Here is a 20,000-nt window from a genome sequence, read left to right as displayed (position 1 = left end):
CCCTCAGTATTCTAGAGGATGCATCCATGAATCCATTTGTATTCTTCAATGTATGGACTCATTTCCATGTCAGGGGCTGTGAAAGGAGAGCTGAGACCTCTCACAGTGTGCGACAAAGCAGGGCCAGGAGCAGAAACGCACAAACACAATGCCCCCCTACCAAGGAGCAGCACACACACATCCAGGGTGAGGGTGAAGAAGTGCAGATAGAGCCTGAGGCAGTGATGCTATAGAGCTGTGGTGAGGCTCAGGGCTGGTAAAGGCCTCCAGAGAGCCTTCTGTTTACATTCACATCCCTGGGAGAGTCTCTCCCTCTGGGCAGTCAGTGCTTTGTGTGTGTCTGTGTGCTGTCTGATGGTTGACTGAGCTAACAGGCTGCAGAATCATGATGTTCACATGTGCATAAAGCAATTACACAACTTAGCCACATGCTAAGTCTTCCTCCTCAGCACACACAAACACATCATGGAGACATCTGGCATGAGCTCATCTGAGCTGGACAGGATGGGACAGCAATGAAGGGAGGATGAAGATAGAGGGATACTAAGTGAATATGGTGATGTGGAGTTTGGCTGTCAGAACATTGGGAGACGTTCAATGTTGACTTTGATCTAAAAGGCTGCTTTACACTGGGGTGATGAAGAAGATGAAGAATGACATCATCAGGCTCTCCTCCATATCATGGTTTCATTTAGAAGCATGATAGCAAACAACCATCAGTGCAATGTTTCTAAAGGATCAAACCTCTTCTCTGGGCCTCAGCTGTTTCAGTGTCACATGTAAACCAACCAGGTGGAAACACAGCAGCCGTTCTCTCACCTGAACATATTTGCCAATAATCTTCATGATCTCCAGGTTGAACTGTTTGACAGGTGCTGCTGAAAGGTCAATGTGACTCAGGAGGCTGTAGATGATCTGCAACAAGGACTGCTGCATGCTGGGAAGACCTTTCTCCAGCAGCTGAGAGGCGGGGCGGAGGGAGACACAGATCAGCTGATGTTCTTCACATATATGAGCCAGTGCAACATGAAGGGATACCAGTCTGATGTTCCCCCTGCTTACCTCAGCTAGATAGGTGACCAGCTTTAAGGTGATGTCAGCGAAGGCATCGTGGAGGTAGCGACAGACCACGTTGATCCAGTTGGTGCAGTCCCGTGAGTAGCTGTGTGTGCTGTACAGGCTCATCATGTGAGCCAGGTTGGACAGGGTGGCAGACTTCTCCTCCGCACACAGCTTGGCTATCTTATCGGCCGTCTCCTTACAGAAGGGAGTGGGGCTGTCAAAGTGCTGGATGAGGTGTGGGAGGAGGCACAGGATGTTCAAGGGGAAACCTGCACCCAGGGGAAACGTGTTAGAGACGTCACAACAAGAGCAAAGACATCCTGAACGAAGAAGACATTATTCCTAGGTGTGAGAAGAGCAACAGTCATCCAGGTTCATGAAGCTCTCACCTGCCACCTGTGACGGGTCGACCAGCGTGTGTCTGGAGACGCTGATGAGCTTGCTGAGCAGATGGATGGTGAGCTCCTGAGTGGAGGCGGAGGTGAAGCCCTTGAGGAAGAGCTGCAGGAGACCAGGGTAGTTGTACCACTTGAGCTTGGCCTGGACCCTCTCCAGACGTTCTCTACTGTCTGCTCGGTCCAGAGGAAGCTGAGCAAACAGCTTGTTCATCAGCCGCAGGGCCAGCAGATACTCAAACTCATAGTCCGACTCCAGCAACGAGACGGCGATCCAGAATACGTTGGCCATCAGGTTGGACGGGTCCACAGGGGGGATGGCCTCCCCGCCCGGACCCCCTCCCCCGCTCTCCCGTAGCGACGACAAGCTCCGGGTGCGTGCCAGGTTTCCGTGACTACCTCCCAGACGGTCAGCCACGTCCAGGGTGTTACTCCTTCGGCGGTCGGCTTTGCGCTCGCCCATCAGGCTGGCGCGGAGAGAGTTGCTCCGTGTGTGACCGTGCACATAATGGATCAGGCCTCCGCCCAGGTTCAGCTGGCCCGTGCTTTTCCTATTGGCTGCAAACTTTGCCCCCAACAGGTGATCATGGGTAGCACTCCTGTAATTAAAGCAACAACTCCTTTACTGACTGGCTCATATATGACACAGGTCAGTCAGTCAGTCAGTCAGTCAGTCCACAGAGGAGGAAGAGGAGAGACTTACTGTGCTAAGGCAACAAGCAGGTCGTAGTTCTTCACCGTGTCTGCTAACATGTCAATGCCCGACTCCAAAGTCAGGAGGAGTTCAATAACAAAACCCTACAGAGAGAAAACACACACCAGCCTGTTACACACTGAAAGTCAACACAACCGGAGTGTGTGTGTCTGTTTGTTCTGAAGCAAGAGACACTTTTCCTTCATATAAACAGAAACCCCTGATCTGAGTGGGTTATCTCAAAGCTCCTGACCTGAGGCTCCTCCCCCGGGTCTCCCACAGTCTCTACCAGCCGAGACAGGATATCAGACAGCGTGGCAGAGGTCAGAGGTTGTTTCAGTGCTCTAAAAATCTGGAAGGAGCGTCCAGCGTAGTGACGTGAAGTGCAAGAGAGAGCCGTCTGTAGTGCGACATCACTCAGCAAAGCCTCCAGCTGGAAACCTGAAGGGATGCAGATATGAATGAGTCCATTTGAATTTGGTGTAGTACACGCTCACATTTCAAACACTTGGCCCAAAGCGAGCACACACACCTGACTGGGAATGTTTGAAGACAGACACGACATGTCTGAGGAACACACTCAGCTGCTCAGCACTCTTGATGTTAGGATTCTTAGGAGACACGTCCTCATGGTTCCACAGTGGGCCTCGCTTTCTACACAACAAGAGCAAACACACATCAGGCCGTTTGTTACAGATCAACCATGGAGCCACACGCCCTGATATGTGATGTCATCACACCAAGCCAAAGGCCAATATGGAACACACACAACACAAAACTCAACGCCATGCTAAGTCAAAGTACCCAGTCCCTTCAGACAGAGCTGGAAGCATGAAAGCAAATACATGGACAGGATGAGTTCAGTCTGAGCTGCGTCACGGCAACGGGCCGGGGAGATACTGCACAATCAGGTAGAGTCAGAGCTATAAAGGTCATCCTCACCTTGAAGTGATGAACTCTATGAGAGCTTTGACCTTCTCCTCGTGCTCAGCAGAGGCGTCGACCTCGCCGATGAGTGTGGGCGAGAGCTGGGACAGAGCGGCTGCTCCTGCACCCAGGCTGATGCTGGAGGAGGTGGAGCTAGAGCTGAGGCCCGAGTCTGTCATGGGTGATGGTTGACACTCTGGAACAAAGTCCTGCACGCCTATAGGAACAGTGACCAAAGATCAAACTGCATCAAACCTTTGTACAAGAAAGTGATCCCTGCTCATGGAACTCACACAGTGACTTAAACACCTTGTTGGTCAAATTTAAACAAATATACACAGATACTGATCACAGACCCAATGAGCAGCATCTATAAACATTCTATAGCTTCAGCTGTTGATTTAGTTTTGCTATGTGGTCAACATGACTTTAATCTTCCTCTGCAGCTGGGACGTTGTGAGTCCAATTACCGGTAACATAAAAATACAACTTGGAAATTCTCTGCAGATCTATGCTGCCACCCACTGGTCTGCTTTGGTAATACAAATACAAAGCAGACGCAACAGCTATCCACTGTTACATCTATAATCAAGGCTTCAGTTAAACATCAGAGCTCCTGCTGCCTTTGACCCTGGTCTCTTACCTGTGAGGTTTAACTCCTGAGCGACTGGTTTCACAGTCAGAACCCTGGGGTCGTTGTATTCTCTGTTGCGTAGAAGCACCATAGCTACAAATTGGACGTTGCTATTTGCTCCCTGGACGACCAACAGGTGAAGCAGCAGACGTTTACAGTGTTCATAGACCTCTGGGTGCTGGTGATCAAAGCCTGCAGGGAGACACAGACAAGCAGAGAGAGTAGGTACTGAGACTTTTATAGAAGGAGATGTATGGAATATTCTGGTAGATATGGAGAACACAAAACAATATCTCTGCACCAACAAGCAATGAAAAGAACTGGGAAGTGACTCACCTATAAAAACTGCATGCAGCAGGAGATGCAGGTAGGAGCTCCACTCCACTTTGACCCCATGGTCCACAATCAGGTCTGTCAGCAGGATCACAGCAATGTTGCACCTACAACAAAAAAGCCATGGTTTAAAAAAGGCTGCAGCATGTGACAGAGAAGAAGAGTGAAGTGTGTGTGTGTGTGTGTGTGTGTCTATCAAACCTGTGGAGTGGTACAGCTGGAGCGTTGGTCTCTGGCAGGTAGTCCACCAGAGGAGACCAGCATCCTCCTGTAGGAGGGAAGGGAAGCGGCTCGGGCCGGTTGTGATCCATCACTTTTAAGCGCCAGTTTGCATAAAGTGGCATGGAGTCGCCTGGGAAGAGAGAGGAGAGGTTGGGAAAGGATTCTAAGCGGTAACTTGACAGACACCTTGGTAGAACCTTGGCGCTTACGATGTCTTGTGACATGAAGTTCTTTTATCTACCTTTGTTGAACGCACTTATTGGAAGTCTCTTTGGATCAAAGCGTCTGCTAAATGACCCTAATGTAATGTAATGTTCTGTAATGTAATGTAGAAAAGCTTTGTTCCTACTCTTCTCCTCCTCGTAGGAACCTCCAGAGCTGCTGCTGTAACGAGACTCCAGGCGGTGGTGCTGTCGGCTCAGGTTGCTGTTCAGACCGCTGTAGATATCCAGGTGTGTGTAACTGCACCGCACAAACACAAAAGTTACACTTCACATTCTGTCTACAGGGAAGAACTTGAGTGTAATCATCTCTTATAAGTGCATCTTCCCTCATAACGCTCATCAAATGTCTTATTATCATTACAGTAACTATCCTTTGAGAGTGCATGTGTGTATGTACATGTATATACACATCAATACAACAAGCACATCTCCTCACACACGCCTGAAACATGTTCAGGCATCTGGTACAGTCACAATTGCAAACCCTGAGCAAAATGTCATATTTTTCATTGAATAGTGGACTGTCTGATCTGAAATGAGTTCTGTGTTCTATTGTGAATCAAATATGAGTTACTGAGATTTACGAATCACTGCATTCTGTTTTTATTTACATTTTACAAAGCGTCCCAACTTTTGGAGGGGTGGCCACCAGACAGCCTGTGGTCTAACAGCTGAGCTCATGCCTTTCATTACTTCCTCTGTCAGACAGAGAAGAACACCACACACCTGTCCTCCATGTTGGAGTCTTTGATCTTGCCGTCGTGGTGACCATCGTTTCCTGGCACCATGGTGTTGCTGCTGGAGGCGGTTCCTGTGAGAGCAGACGCCACACACACACACACACACACACACACACACACTGATGAGATTGAGTTGGAATCAGAGTGAAAGCGGTGACCTTGGGCAGTTAGAGCGGTTGATCATTAACCTGAGGTGACTGAGGGGATCTTGTAACTGGAGGTGATGCGGTAGTAAGGGGGGTTGTCCATGTGAGTGACAGCTGAGTTAACAGGATCAGTCAACTCAAGCTCACACATCAACTCCTCCAGCAGCTGCATAGTCTTATCTCTGCCTAAGTAAACCACCACTCGCTTCACCTGAGGACAAACATGGAACACAGAGACAGGGGGAGTAAATGTGTGTGTGCGTGTGTGCGTGTGTGCGTGTGTGTGTGTGTGTGTGTGTGTGTGCGTGTGTGTGTGCGTGTGTGTGTGTGCTGGGACTCACATAGGGCAGGAGGCTGGGATCACTGCTGACTCCTGACATACCGATGAGGAAGTGCAGAATGATTTTGAGGTTCTTTGGCCAGCTGTCTGCCAAAGTTGTCCATACATTCTCGATCTCTGACCAAGCAAACTCGTCCCCGTACTGCAGTAAAGGATCAGACACTCAGTCAGCTCCTGCTCATGCTCGCTCTTGTTAAGTGGAGTGTGATGAAGTGGACTGTGCACGCTCCATTAACTTGACTCACCTTAGCGGTCATGAACATAAGGTTGTTGAGCACCATGGTGGTTGCATGAGGAGAGCCCCAGCCTTCTCCTTTGAGCCAGCGCCGGCTGTTCATCATCATCATCTCCCTGTCGTGTGCCGCCTCCTCCTCATCAACGCCGCCGCCGCCGCCACCGCCAGACTCCTCCGGGCGCCGCACTGACGGCTTGAAGTCAACCAGCTCCACGTTGTTCATCCAAGGCAAGAGGTAGTGCAACATTACTTGACGACCACTAGGGTGCGCTGTTTGGATACGCTGGCTTACTTCTGCAGCAGAGACAGGAAGGACACTTAAGATCCTTTCAGACAGAGATACGGATACAGTATGGCAGATGTCCTGCCTTTGGAAACCTTTCACATGTATTAAGTGTAAACCCTTTAACCCTTTACTTCACTTGATAAAGCTATAAACATGAGTGACCTTATGCCTGCAGCATGAATGTGGGGCAGCAAACCTGAGAAGATGGGCAAAGTGAGCTCTGGATAAGTCCTCGCGAGCTCTTCAGACAGTTGGTAGTAAGACACTGAATAGAGGTGTGGCAGCGGCGAGGGCGGGGTCAAGATCCCATCTGCTCTCTGGATCTCCAGTTTGTGGGCATAACGGAAGAGCTTAGGCTCCAGGATCTATTGTGTTCACACGGACAGACAAGAGCAACACAAACTATAAAGGAAACCACTCACAACACCAAAACTAACATCACATGTGACAGAATGAAGATCTGACCTGTAAGAGCTGCATGGCCACCTCATAGATCTCCCTGGAAGAATCAGCTGCTTTGAACAGAATCAGGTTCAGAAGCACCACAGTGTCAAACTGGTAATCCCTAAGAGACAAGAGAACACAAAGACTTAGATCCACAGAGAGCAACAAGCTCAACTAAAACCACAAAGGCTGGAGAGAGAAGGAAGGAAAGAAGTAGAGGCTGATGGAGTCCAGTACCTGTTGTGAAAGACGTTGGCGATGGCCCTAAAGCAGCCAGCAGCCACACGCCGTGACCCGGTGTAGCAGCGGTCCACAGCCCAGAACATCAGGTTGCTTTGGTCTGGATTGAGCTCCAGCAGCAGCATCACAGCCTCACAGCCCAGCTGGTGAACCTGCAGGAGACCACACAGAAACGTCTTCAACCAGGGAAAACATTGATTCATTTCATTTCTCTGGCATTAGTAGATCTGCTACTCTCACATGTAAACATCCTGCCTCGTATGTGTACGCCCACTCACATTAGTGACTTAAAGACCACAGATTGGAACGAAGCATTCTGCAGGCTAAGCACTAAATCAGTCCCATGAGCAGAGGTTACATGAACTCTGACCCCTGCCCAGCCCTGCTGTAACCCTTTCATGGCCCCTCATGCATCAGCAGCACTGGCAGAATAAAGGCCAGCCTGACTTGCTGTGATTGTTTCTGGCTGTACTGACACCGGCTGTGATCCCACCTGTAGTTCATTTCCTTTGTTCCAATTCAGGGAATAATATATAATACAATGTTTCATTTGGCCTTTGGATCTTGATAAGAACCTGATGAGATGCATGAAGACTAAAGCAGAGCCGTCGTGTAAACATCCTGCTGATGCTCCACTTTGGCCTTTTTGAAATTTTCCAGGTAAGGGATTAACTTCCTGGACAATTATGACCAATCAGAACACAGTTTGCAAGCGCATGTGGCGTTGGTTTAGAGACATTCTGTTATCCTACATCTTCACATTTAACCCTTGAGATGCCTAGTATGCTTCTATATTCAGCAGCCTCTTTATTGGACAATCTAATAGAAAAGCCTCGTTATAAACCTTACAACTCCAAAACTATACCCAACCCCATCACATACATGGGTACAGAAGATTAGAGTAAGAGCACCACTAACTACACTTTACCACAGAGTTCAATCAGAACAAAGATAAAAAAAGACATCAGGCTATCCCAAGCATGTTAAACTGTACAATCTATCTCTCTCTCTCCTGAGCTCCTTCATATCATCGTCTCTGATCAGGATCCGTCTGACCTTCTTGTCCTGAGAGTCCAGGATGTTGTCCAGCCACTTGTACAGGTAGCCGTCCGAGGACAGACCCACATTGTCGGCTACAGGCCCACAACACAACACTGCAGACATGGCCTGAATGAAACAAGACAAGCATCCGGCTGTCAGCACGCATACAGAATATAATGTAACATGTAAAGCACATTTAAACATCTATCTATATACCTTTAGTGCACAGTACTGATGCCGGTTGATCTGCATATTTCTGTCGCTGTAGCGGTCCAAAGGTGTGAACATGATGCTGAAGGGGCCGGCCCAGTGACTGAACAGCATGAACAGGCTGTGTCTCAGAGACTGCTGGGGGAAGATGGTCCTCCTATGGTGAACTGGACAGAGACAGGATACACAGCACATGGAGTTCAATAAGCACATGTGACACTAAGTGGAACTGTAGAGAGATGAGGAGGAGACATACCTGGGACATTTTGTATGATATTGGCCACGAGTGCACTGAAGTGGCAGCGGATGTCCTTCAGTGTGTCAGAGTCCTTGTCGTTCTCTGCCTCCAGTAACTGCCTGGTCAGGTCCACATACTCCAGCAGAGTGCTGTTCAGAGAGTGACTCTCTCCATCCAATCCTCCGCTCGCTCTGTGAACGGGGCAACAAACAAACAGAGACTGAGTCAGGTCTACGAAAACCTTCATTAGTGCCCATTTGTGTAGTCGGGCCTGTCTACATACGTCTGACTGATGACACCAGCATCAGCGAGCAGCTCAAATATCCGGACCAGCTGGACCCGGAGGATGTCACGACGCCTGCGCCGCTTCATGTTCTACAAAGTATAAGGAGTGATGTTTCAGAGTGATGAGGCCGGCTTTGGCTACACAGAAAAGTCAATGAATGCTTGTGTCACATTGTCACTGCACTCACTTCAGGTCTCCTCTCCAGAGCTTCTTTGATGATGGGATTCAGCTCTTCAATCAGCTCTCTGAGTGATAAACACAGGGATTAGATGAACAGCTGGAGATGCTGTCATACACGTATCACAACTTAGAGAGTCAGACATTTATCAGTCCTTGAATGAAGTGAAGCCTTGTGTACCTGAAGGCCACAGGGTTGGTCCTGCCAAGCCCCAGGACCAGAGACTCTGTGATGTCCATGCTCTCAGAGCGCATCATTGGAACAATGTGTTTAAACAGGGAGGATGGGGACGGAGTGCCAACAATCTATGGACAAAGATGGATGAAGGCAAAGGGAGAAATGTGAAGCTACGTTCCTTTCATGGTGATCTGAATCTATAAGAACTGTTCAGTCTGTTATATTGGGACGAGTCTGTTCGCCTCACACAGAACCTTTAACAGAAATGTTCAAACATTGTGCCGACCTTTGAATCGTAGCTGTAGCCGCTGTCCGGCGTGGACGCCAGCGTCTCAGATGGGGAGCAGCGGACGGAGCCTGAAGTGGAGGAGGAGGAGGAACACACAGAGGGGGAGGTGGCAGAGCTGCAGCAGAGGATCAGGTAGTTCCTCCACAGGCCCACGTAAGAATCACTGCTGCTGCTCAGACTGTTGACCTTCTTGGCATTGATGGGGCTGCTGTGAGTGTCAAACAAGAGAGGTCAAAGGTTAATCACATTTCATCAGATCCATAGCTGACTCATGTGTTAAGAGTTTATCTGTGTGGTCACAGTTCTGTCACAACATCAAATCATCAAAGTTTCCCTCTGGTGCTCTCTGTTGCAAATAAAACACAATGAAGCAGACTGATGGACAGATGGGAGGTCCGGCCTCAGACAGCTTACTTGACGTCCACCTGTGGAGACAGTAACTGCAGGCGTGTGTAGGCAAACATCCAGGCGTAGTTGAGAGCAGAGGGACAAAGCTTGGGCAAGTATTCCTGCCGCAGGTAGCTGGACAGGCTGATGACCCAGGGGTCCTGGCCCTGAGTGACATGTGCAAACACCCAGATGTGTGAGGGGCTGACGACCTCAAACTGGTGACTGACGGGAGATGAGCTCCACTCGGCCAGGGTTTGAAGATCAATCCCACTGGGGCAGTAGAGCAGGTTGGTCTGTGGAGAACAGAAGGAGTCAGTTAGGTCTCAGAGACTTGGTGAGGTTTCTGAGTAAGACAAAGAAAGACCAAAGGCATTGTTTCTACCTTGTCAGCTCCAGTGAGATGAATGAAGCTCTCCAACACAGACGCACTCAGTCTGTCCATCACATCAATGGCCAGTTCCTCATCCCCCTGAAAGAGAGAGAGAAGAGAGGTGTTAGTTAATCAGGGCCTATGCAGAAGATAGAAGCAGTGTTAGTGAAACACTCATTCATGTGTTTGTTACTTCCTGTAACGTCCTCTTCTCTGGCTTCAGCTCCTCTGCTCAGAAACACTGCAGCTAGACTTCTGACTAGAGCTCATCAATCTGAGCACATCAGGCCAGTTCAGCATCGCTGCACTGGCTTCCTGTCAGTGCCAGAGCTGATCTTACTTCTAACCTATAAAGTCCTATAGGACCTGGCTGCAGTATATCTGTCTGACCTTATTGCCACTTCCTGCTCCAACCTTCAGATCTCAGCAGCTCATGACTCAGACTTTTGCACGGCGCTCCTCTCTACAATACACTTGCTGCCGTTGTTAAAGAGGCTCCATAAGACTCTTCTAGGTTTACTTTGATCATTGCTAACACACCAACCAACAGGAAGCACAGCCGACCCAGGTTTAGACGGACTGTCCACTCAGCGTCAGTGTGAGAGTAGAGAGGATGAGGCTCATCAGCTCATTTCTCTCTATCCTTCTTTCTTTCTTTCTTTCTTTGTTTTCCCTCATCTTCCTAGAGAGCTCTGGGGTCTGGAATCTTCCTGATGCCATGGTTCTGTTAAGCCCGTTGAGACCTTGTATCTAACACTGGGCTGTAGAGATAAAGCTGACTTGACTCTCTACAGGACTCACCTTGGCTATTCCCAGTGCGTTGTGCAGAGCTCGGACCTCTTTGAGGACGTTGACAGCCAGCTTGCGTGTAGCAGGGCGGCAGCTACAGAGCACCACCAGAGCCAGACCCTCCACCACGTGAAGCACACCCAGCGTAGGAGCACGGTCCAACGACAGAGACTTGCCATGACCTGGACACTGTTGGAGTGAAGAATGTTAGGACATTGAGACAATTTGAAACCTGACTGTAGCAAACATTGATGACATGAAACACAGAGGACACTTCCTCCACCCACCTGTGCATCATGGCTCTTATTGCTGCTCTGCAGAGCCTGCTTCCATTGGCTGATGAGCTGCAGGAGCATCTTAACAGCGTTGTCCAGGAGTGTCGGGTGGACGTCCGTCACCTCTCGCACAATGAAATACACAAAGCCTGAGAGAACATCCTCACGCCACTCTGGGAAATCCACCATCAGAGCCTGCAGGGTAGTAAAGGCTAGACCACGCAACTCCTCATCCATGTGGATGGTCAGTCTGGTGGAGCAGAGGGCAGGAGAGAGAGAAGGAAGAAGGGAGTGAGTGACATGTTGGCTGTAGGACACGTGTCTGCAGTAGCATTAGAGAGGGTAGATTACTTGGCTAGCAGGTCTATTAGGTCTTGTCTGCTCATGCCGTCTGGGATCAGTCTTGGGATCGCTGCCACACATGTACGGAACAGATCGATCTTCGGCTTTCTCTCTCCCCTGTAGCACAAATGTTGAGTTAGAACTTCTGAGAGATCCTGAATGCAGCATCAGCAGAGTAAAGGTGTGTCAGTACGTGATCATGTCCTCTGGCTCCTTGTTGGACATCTGCACACTGGTCATGCTCATGGAGCGGCCCACTTCCTTGTCCAGGTGTCGCAGGATGTTATCCAAGGCTTTCCTTACTTGTGGATAGTAGAGGGACATGCCTGGAGAAAAGCACAGATCCTGTTCCTTCATCTCATCTCTCATTACCCATGACAGTGAAGTTAGCAGAAGACAATCACTCAACCCTACCTATGCCCTTGGCTTCTTCATCAGTGAGTGTGGTGTTGAGGAAGATCTTTTTGACACGCAGGGTGTTTCCAGAGGGCATGATGATCCCTGTGGTGGGCATAGGGGGCTCCCCATCTTTCTGCTGGAGGCTGTCTGCAATCACCAGAAAGGCTCGCAAACCGATATTCATCCTCTGACAGGAGAGAGAGGTGAAGATGAGAGGCGTGTAGGATGAAGGCAGAGCAGGCATCATCATCACTCTAACTCAAACCCTTACCTCTGGATTGATGGTGAAGGTTTTGTGAGACTTGCCCACACACAGGAGGTCGTAGATGATCTCCTTCATAGCAAAGTCCAATCTCTCCTGTACAACAAGCACAAACAGCAACAATCATTAGGAGCCATCTTGGTTTCATCCACATACATTAACATCAGCTCACTGTCCAGACTTACCTGAGCTATGAACTGGATGATCTTGACAAAGATGTTAAGGGGCGTGTCCCTGGGCACCACACTGCGGGAGCCTTTGGGGAAAAGTGCTGAAACAATGCTGAGCAGTCGGCTAGGAGGGGAAAAGAACAGAAAGTGCTACAGAATAAAGACTGACAGCATCAAATGACTGAAATATGTGTGTGTGCAGTTTGAGGGTCAACCTGCAGGGGGCGCTTGTCCTCACCTCTGAGTGACAGTGTTACTCTCACACTTGATCCTGATGATGTAGACCCAGAGCAGTCTGTAGAGCGACTCCAGAGCTACACGGGACATTTTGGGGTCTTTGTTCTATGGATTATAGAGGAAATATAGAGACATTTAATTAAATACAAGAATGTCTGTACTTTTGTTTGTAGATTTGTTTTTGGGAACCTGACATCAAGAAGAGCAATCATAATCTGAAGACTGACCAATGCTTCAACTTACATAAATGTTAAGCTTTAATTCATTTAGATACTTCAGTGGTAAACAGTTCCTCTGATAAAGCCCCGGCAGGCAGACAGACAGGCAGACAGACTGAGGTCTTCAGTGCTGTGATAACGCAGCAATCCGTCCAGAGAGAGAGAGAGAGAGAGCTTTGGGTCCAGCAAACGTTTCTACCATTCCAAGAGATACAACAGCTGGGCTTAAGTCCTCTCAGACCATCACTGCATCCAGGGACTGACTGACTGACTGACTGACTGACTGACTGACCACATATGAGCTCCTGTGCTGTCTGACAGCTCACCTGCTCCAGCTGTCCCATCTCATTTGTATTGCAGTTCTGAGCACACACACACACACACACACACACACACACACACACACACAAACGTAGACTCCACTGACACCCTGACAGCCTTTACCAGACAGATACAAGATGGAGGGATGGAGAGGACCCGGTTCACATCAGCGACACACAACCCAGCACTGCATGAACACACTGCATGTTCCTCTTCAGTGTCACTAAAGAGACAAACACTGACCTGAGAGCCAAGCAAGCAGACCTGAGCTACCTAGCCTGGTCAGGTGAGCCCTGTAAGAAAGGGGGCCCCGGGCAGGCCGCCGACACCACACACACTCACCTGCAGTGTCTCAATCTGCTTTCGGATGCTGTTGTTAGACGGCATCTGGAGCAAGTCAATGTAAGAAGAAGACCAAAAGACAGCAGACAGAGTAGGTTTGGGGAGGGAAACATGCAAGTTAGAGGCAAACAAGGTCAAACAGAACAGAAAACACACATCTGACAAGAGCGGGCCAACATAGCCTCATGTCTGAATGGTTTAATGTTTCATGTGCCAATCAGGGAACAGAAAGTTATGGTGCTTTGGTCAATCAGTATGGAGTCTCAACACATCATGAAGGGAAGCTGCTCACATGGAATAAAGTGCTGGAGTGAAATGAAACGGTGTGCTTTGGTCTGCAAATCAAACAAATGGGAAAAGAAAAGGCTCACAGGCAGACAGACAGACAGACAGACAGGCTGGAGCTGAGGACAGAGACAGGTGAGGAGAAGAAGACGGACAGATATGAAGACATGAGGTCCCTTTGATTCAAACCCATCTGCTTACAGGACACAAAGCCAACAAGCCCCCAAACTACAATCATCAACAACCCAATCTGATATCAAGCACAGTCCTGAGACCAGCTGGTGGATTTAACCCTGTGTGGTTCATGCTCCATGTACAGATGCACCAGGAGCTCACGCCATCAGGCTCAGCTCATTTCCAGAGAACACGTTGGCACTTTTGTCAATGCAGCATTTCTAAAAGTAACAGCAGCCAGAAAGTCCATGATGTTTGACGGTTGGCTTCTACTGAACCTTTGATGCTCCACATCCTGATTGTCTGTGGTACAGAGTGGCCTCAGACAGCTGGTGCTGTGGTGGCTTACTTCACACACACTCATGTGTTCCCCTGTAAGGGTGACGGCTGTCCGCTTAGTGAGGAAGAGCCAAATAAAGTCAGGAGGAACGCCTCAATGGAGAGCTAAATGATGAATTTTGGCACCAACCAGATTGCTCACAGTAAACTAGGAAACAAACTGAAGGCCAATGGGACAAAACAGCCAAAGGAATGGAGCTGCACACAGAGGGAGAGCTTCCTCCCTGAATGGGTCAGCGCTCTTTGAATGGCCCCTCTGGGATCAAATCTAAATCAAACTAAATCAAATCCCTTTCCAAAGCAGCTAAATAACTCCACATCACTCACACACATGCACATCTTCATAGGAAGTGCCTCACTGTCAAATACAGCAGGATATTCCACTTGTATAAGGAATAGGAAATACTCCAGAGCCTCGAGCCGAGCCCTCTCTACCAGTGTGTGAAACCTACACATAAACACTCCTGCCTGCTCCTCCTCTGCCTCCTCCCTGTGTCATACACATCTACACCATGTGCTCCTGCACATATGTGTGCTTACCAACTCTGACCTGCAGTGCAACAACACTCAATATAAAGATCTCTGCATTGTTTCATGTGGCAACAAACCCTGGCTCCACTCCAGCCCTGTCGTGTTGCTTGTTGTTGTGATATGGACAGGTTGTGTTTGTGCTGTGGACCAGCTGAGGTGCTTTAGAGCTTTAGAGCTTTAGAAGCAGTCAGGAACGCACCACTCTCTGGATCTACATGATTCACGTCTATTTGACTCTCAAAACCGTGAAATTTGCCAAAAAGCAGCAAGTTGTGAGATGCAGATGTGATTTTGACTTCCTAAACTTTTAAAGAGCAACCACAGGGTTAAAGCACCAGGTGAACATGGATCAATCCCCTCTGTAGCCGTTACACAAACCAGGGAATGATCTCAAACTCACAATCTACGCCAACACACAGGATTCTCACCACATTGGTATTTTCATAAGGAAGTTTAAAACAATTAAAATGCTCTGTGCAGGAAATCACCGTCACAAAGACACACAAGGAAACACAGCAACCACCACAAGACCAAACACTTCACACAGGGCCATCAAGAGAGTCAGAGAGACGGTGACTCGGTCAGCTTTGCCTCATGGTTGATGTGGATCCATGATGGCAGGGACAGGAGGTTAGCAGGCTCGATCAGGTCGATACGTCTTTCCAAGGAAGAGTTAATAAACCTGAACTGAAACAGCACTTGGGTTCAACGGTCATGGATGCGTCTATTATTGATGAAGCTAAAGGTTCTGATGTGTAAACTGCAGCAGTAGATGCTAGGGGCGGTGGTTGTTGTTGTTAAATGTTGTCATAGTAACCAGTTGTGAAGGAAGGTTGACTGAATCTGAACTATGTCTTATTTTCAGGGGCTCCATTCTGGTCTGATCAAGTGCTGTTCCAGTACAGATCAGGTTGATCAGAGAAAGTAGATGATGATCTTGAGATGGAGCCAGAGAGCACACCCTTCACTACCCAGAACACCTCTGCTCACACTCACACCAGTCTGGCACCAGCTGAGATGCAATGTGACAGCACAGAGCTAAGTAGAGTACATTGAGTCTGGTCTGAAGATGAAGGTGTTCTCCGTGTGGACCGGGTCTACAGTACCTTCAGGTGTGACAGGCAGTTCTGGAGGAAGATGTGCCAGTTGTTGAGGAAGAACTGCTTCTGACTTACACACAGCAAACATGTCACCAGGGGATACAAAGCCTGCGGAGATCAACAATGGAGGCGTCAACAAAGTAGAAGGATAGATGCACAGAGAAGAAAACAGTGGGCTTGATTGAGTCAAACAGGAGAGAAGGGGCTGATAGCTAGTTATTACCAAGGAGTGCTTCTTCCTGGAGCTAAGGTCAAAGGTTGTCTGGTACAGCATCTCCACAAAGTTCTTCAGGCATGGCACATTGACTTCATTCTTCACCGCCTGAGGAGGAGGAGGAGGAGGAGGAGGCATGACCATGAATCTCAGACTGATGAGGTTGGGCTCAGAGGGGGGATGTTGTATAAAGTGTTACTCACAGCAGCGACGGGGATCAGGATCTCAACAAAAAGGCCTGCTAGAGCATGTTTGATATCCTTATCCTTCACTTCCAGGAAATACTGAGCACATTCCTGGGAAGATGATGAACAAAGGCAGCCGGTAAATACACACCATGGCTCACTATAAAGATCATCATCATCATCATCATCAGAGGGACGATGGAAGCACACAAATGCACCTCCAATGCTAGAGTTCAGCTTTCTGCAGCATTAGGTCATTGAATCCTTTGACATTGAGCTGTTACACTCTTTACATGGGACAGGGGTCTACATTCAGTCTAATACATTGATCTGGAGATCATGAATGTGGGTGGAGTCAAAGCTACAGCAGCAGTGGACATAAAGTCAAACACATTAGACAACATTCTGCATGAACACAAATGGAAATCTGGGTTCTGCTAAGAAAGTAGTCAAAGGCAAAACACACAAAGCCTCATGTTAGTCATCTTCACATGTCATTCTCTCTCTCATTCAACTCTCAGACAGCATTACTTTGATTTACCTGCATGAACTGAAAGGAAGCCTCAAAATCCTCCACAGGATACATTTTAACCCTGAAGAACTTCATGCCCATGATGAGACTGATGATGCTCTGCACGATGTAGGGACTCTGCTCCTTCTGCCTGAGCTCCTTCAGCTCTGTGATGAACTTCTTCCTAACTGCCTGAAACCTGCACACAAACACAACACGCATCAAACCCCTAAATGTGATGACATCTAAATGTGCATCCAGTTTATCACAACAGCTGTGAGTCTTACTTTGAGTGTGTGAGGACCCCGATGACCTCAGCATACAGGTCTGCGATGATGTGCACATTACCAGTGTTGGGGCCAGAGTACCTGTGAAGTCAGAAGACCTCAGTCAGCTGAATGTGTTCTAATAGATGGTTGAGACATGTTGGATGAACATTAGGACTAAAGCTCAGCCACTCTGCAGATATGCTGACTTAAGGCCGACACAGGCTGAGCAACAAGAAGCAACTAAGCTTTCTGTACAGCAATTAATGATTCAAACAGTTCATTAACTGATACTCCAAAACAAAACCAGCCCCCCACTGCACCCCCAGTGTTTGACTAGAGAAGATCTTCATCAGCTCAGTGTGTTTGTGTTTCTACTCACCCCTCTTTATGTTTAAAGTGCTTGAATGCCAGGTTTAGAACTTCATGTACTAAAGCATCTGGCACTGGATGAAGAGGAATCTGTGAGGTAAACATGGAATCATTAGTCTTATTAGAAGCATTCAGTCTCTTCATTCTTTCTCTTCACTACCATTCATGTGTCCTGCCTACAGGAGCAGAGCCAAGGACAACTTAGCTTCGGTCTCCAGGGATCGGCTTTTAGTTCAGAATGTGTTGCTGAGATCTGGGCGGCCTTCTTTAGACGCTGTGTTGAATTTGAATTTGAAACTCAAGTAGGAGTGGACATGGTGACTGTGTGTTTGTTTGCTGCTGTGCCACTAAAGGCAGAAGCTCCAGCATCTACACTGAGCCACAGATCACATATACACACACAACTAAGACTGTTAGTCTCACAATCAATATACAATATATATACATTCAACACTTGGTAGCAGTCCAGTGGAATGTGTCCTCCTCCTCCTTAAGCCGCCCTTATTGGAGCGATGCATACATGGAGGGAATGAAGCATTTCAGCAGCAGGGCTGGTTACAGAAGATGACATAAGCTGGTATCCTGGTGACCAAACGTATGAGTCAGCACACACACACACACACACACACACACCTGTTTCAGAACTTCCACTGAAACTAAACAGAAGATGAAATCTATGGCCAGGTCCCTCCTCTCCAGAAGGTAGTCTTTATCCCGGTGCTGTTCATCTCTACAGAGACAGAGAGACAGAGAGACAGAGACAGAGAGACAGAGAGACAGAGAGAGACACACAGAGAGAGAGAATTGTAAACACAAAGTGTTGAGGCAAACAACATTAAGTGAGTGGGTCAGAGCTGTGTGTGCGTCTCACCCTTTAGACTTGGTGCTGGAGCGAGGCCTGTACTCATACGACTCATCCTCTGTGCCACACTGACGCCTGTACCAGTCAAACAGTGTGCGTAGCAGGGAGGGCAAACAGTGTTCTGCTATTGAGCTCATAGAGCTTATTAACTGGAAGACAACATCACAAACATGAGGTGATCACATGAGATGATCTGTAAAGGCACTGGCTCTAGTTTCTACCACACACACACACACACACACACACACACAGCTTTGATATCACATGTATGCAAAAAAAATACATCACACAGCTTTAGTATGATCTGATGTCTTTATCCCTTTAAACATTTTAGAAGTGAGAATGAATCCATGAGCTGTGTGTGTGTGTGTCTCTCTGTGTGTGTGTGTGTGTGTGTGTGTGTGTGTGTGTGTGTGTGTGTGTGTGTGTGTGTGTGTGTGTGTGTGTGTGCGTGTGTGTGTGTCAGTGCAGTGTGATGATGGATGTCAGGCAGCAGAGTTATGCAGTTGCTCCCTCTGCCCTTACGGCAGCAGTCAGACTCAGTCCAGCACCCGATGCTGATGTAGTGCTGAGGATGACACAGCGGTTCTACACTCTCACTCTCACTCTCACTTTTGCTCTCCCTGTACCCATTTTCTCTCACTCATAATGGCGACAGCGGGATCTATAACAGCACATCCTTGTTGGCTTTGTGTTGTGCTGAACAAAGCACTCTGCAGCAGGCGGGTCCATTGTGTAGAGTTCTGCATCAGCAACACAACGGGGACACACAAGCCATTGAGTAGGGGATTGATTAGGTGGAGCTCAGGGGGTTCAACTACTGCAGGTGCAGATGGGGGGGGGGGGGGAGTGCTGTTGGGCCTGGGAAATGAAAATGTAGCACACACACACACACACACACACACACACACACACACACACACACACACACACACACACACACACACACACACACACACACACACACACACACACACACACACACACACACACACACACACACACCTGGTCAAATTGTGCATCTTCCCCTCTCTGGAGTGATCGGGACAGAGGTTTCTCCTGCCACAGGAAACAAAGAGAACAGGTTAGTCACTCCTCTCAGAGACATGTTGGTACTTGATGTCATTCACATCAGCAGATTGACTGATGAGCAGTGTAGTGACTTCAGAGTGGTTGTTATTATTGATGTTATCAGCTGTTCCTACCAGCGGTTCTGCCATCACCATCTCAATCTTCTTCTCCGCCAGCACGGCAAACTCTGCAAACAAACTCTTGATGACGAACTCCCCAGGCTTCAGCTCGGGGTCGATGGTGATGCTCGACATGGCGGCGACGGTGTGTTTCTCCCACGACAGAGGGGTCACAGAGGAAGGGGCGCGGCGCCTACTCACGCTGCTGCTGACCGGTGCAGGAGCTGTAAGGAGGCGAGAGGACAGGCGTTAGGGAGAGATGCGTGTGGTGATTCATGGGCTGGTCCTGATGCACACCAGGGACAACAAGCAGGCCAACGTCCAAGAGGCCAGTCAACTGAGAAGAGAGGAGAGTAGAAGCTGCTACAAGCTCCTGACACACTCAAGCTGGTTTACAGTGGATCATCACCACATCACCAACATCCAACTTAACACTGCAGGAGCTGTTGGTTGATCCAGTTTGCTGAGCCTCATGAAGCCACTGCAGCTTCATCTGAAGCTGACTGAGGTTCTTG

General features: G+C 48.5%; 1 protein-coding gene across 1 annotated transcript in view; it reads right to left on the bottom strand.

The window, feature by feature from the left end:
• The window catches only part of fryl (furry homolog, like), a 41,882-nt gene that overhangs the window by 13,291 nt on the left and 8,591 nt on the right, over positions 1-20,000 (bottom strand). The window contains 45 exon segments of the mRNA XM_076158791.1: positions 820-960; positions 1,063-1,331; positions 1,452-2,056; positions 2,161-2,255; positions 2,405-2,592; positions 2,684-2,805; positions 3,094-3,295; positions 3,722-3,904; positions 4,049-4,152; positions 4,247-4,397; positions 4,617-4,729; positions 5,218-5,302; positions 5,420-5,588; positions 5,719-5,859; positions 5,963-6,246; positions 6,435-6,603; positions 6,704-6,803; positions 6,920-7,074; positions 7,979-8,089; positions 8,180-8,340; positions 8,430-8,602; positions 8,695-8,786; positions 8,885-8,942; positions 9,056-9,180; positions 9,339-9,549; positions 9,756-10,024; positions 10,114-10,200; positions 10,903-11,079; positions 11,178-11,415; positions 11,517-11,624; positions 11,701-11,833; positions 11,922-12,093; positions 12,178-12,264; positions 12,354-12,462; positions 12,577-12,680; positions 15,892-15,993; positions 16,109-16,207; positions 16,303-16,395; positions 16,826-16,994; positions 17,083-17,163; positions 17,444-17,523; positions 18,067-18,163; positions 18,305-18,444; positions 19,301-19,354; positions 19,501-19,709. Of these exon segments, the coding sequence (XP_076014906.1) occupies positions 820-960; positions 1,063-1,331; positions 1,452-2,056; positions 2,161-2,255; positions 2,405-2,592; positions 2,684-2,805; positions 3,094-3,295; positions 3,722-3,904; positions 4,049-4,152; positions 4,247-4,397; positions 4,617-4,729; positions 5,218-5,302; positions 5,420-5,588; positions 5,719-5,859; positions 5,963-6,246; positions 6,435-6,603; positions 6,704-6,803; positions 6,920-7,074; positions 7,979-8,089; positions 8,180-8,340; positions 8,430-8,602; positions 8,695-8,786; positions 8,885-8,942; positions 9,056-9,180; positions 9,339-9,549; positions 9,756-10,024; positions 10,114-10,200; positions 10,903-11,079; positions 11,178-11,415; positions 11,517-11,624; positions 11,701-11,833; positions 11,922-12,093; positions 12,178-12,264; positions 12,354-12,462; positions 12,577-12,680; positions 15,892-15,993; positions 16,109-16,207; positions 16,303-16,395; positions 16,826-16,994; positions 17,083-17,163; positions 17,444-17,523; positions 18,067-18,163; positions 18,305-18,444; positions 19,301-19,354; positions 19,501-19,709 (6,815 nt within the window).

The sequence above is a fragment of the Genypterus blacodes genome, unplaced genomic scaffold (genome assembly GCF_046128005.1).
Source record: "Genypterus blacodes isolate CSIRO-AG114 ecotype Tasmania unplaced genomic scaffold, CSIRO-AGI_Gbla_v1 ptg000087l_1, whole genome shotgun sequence".
In the NCBI taxonomy this organism is placed as follows: Eukaryota; Metazoa; Chordata; class Actinopteri; order Ophidiiformes; family Ophidiidae; genus Genypterus; species Genypterus blacodes.
This window is presented reverse-complemented; position numbering and strand designations above follow the sequence as displayed.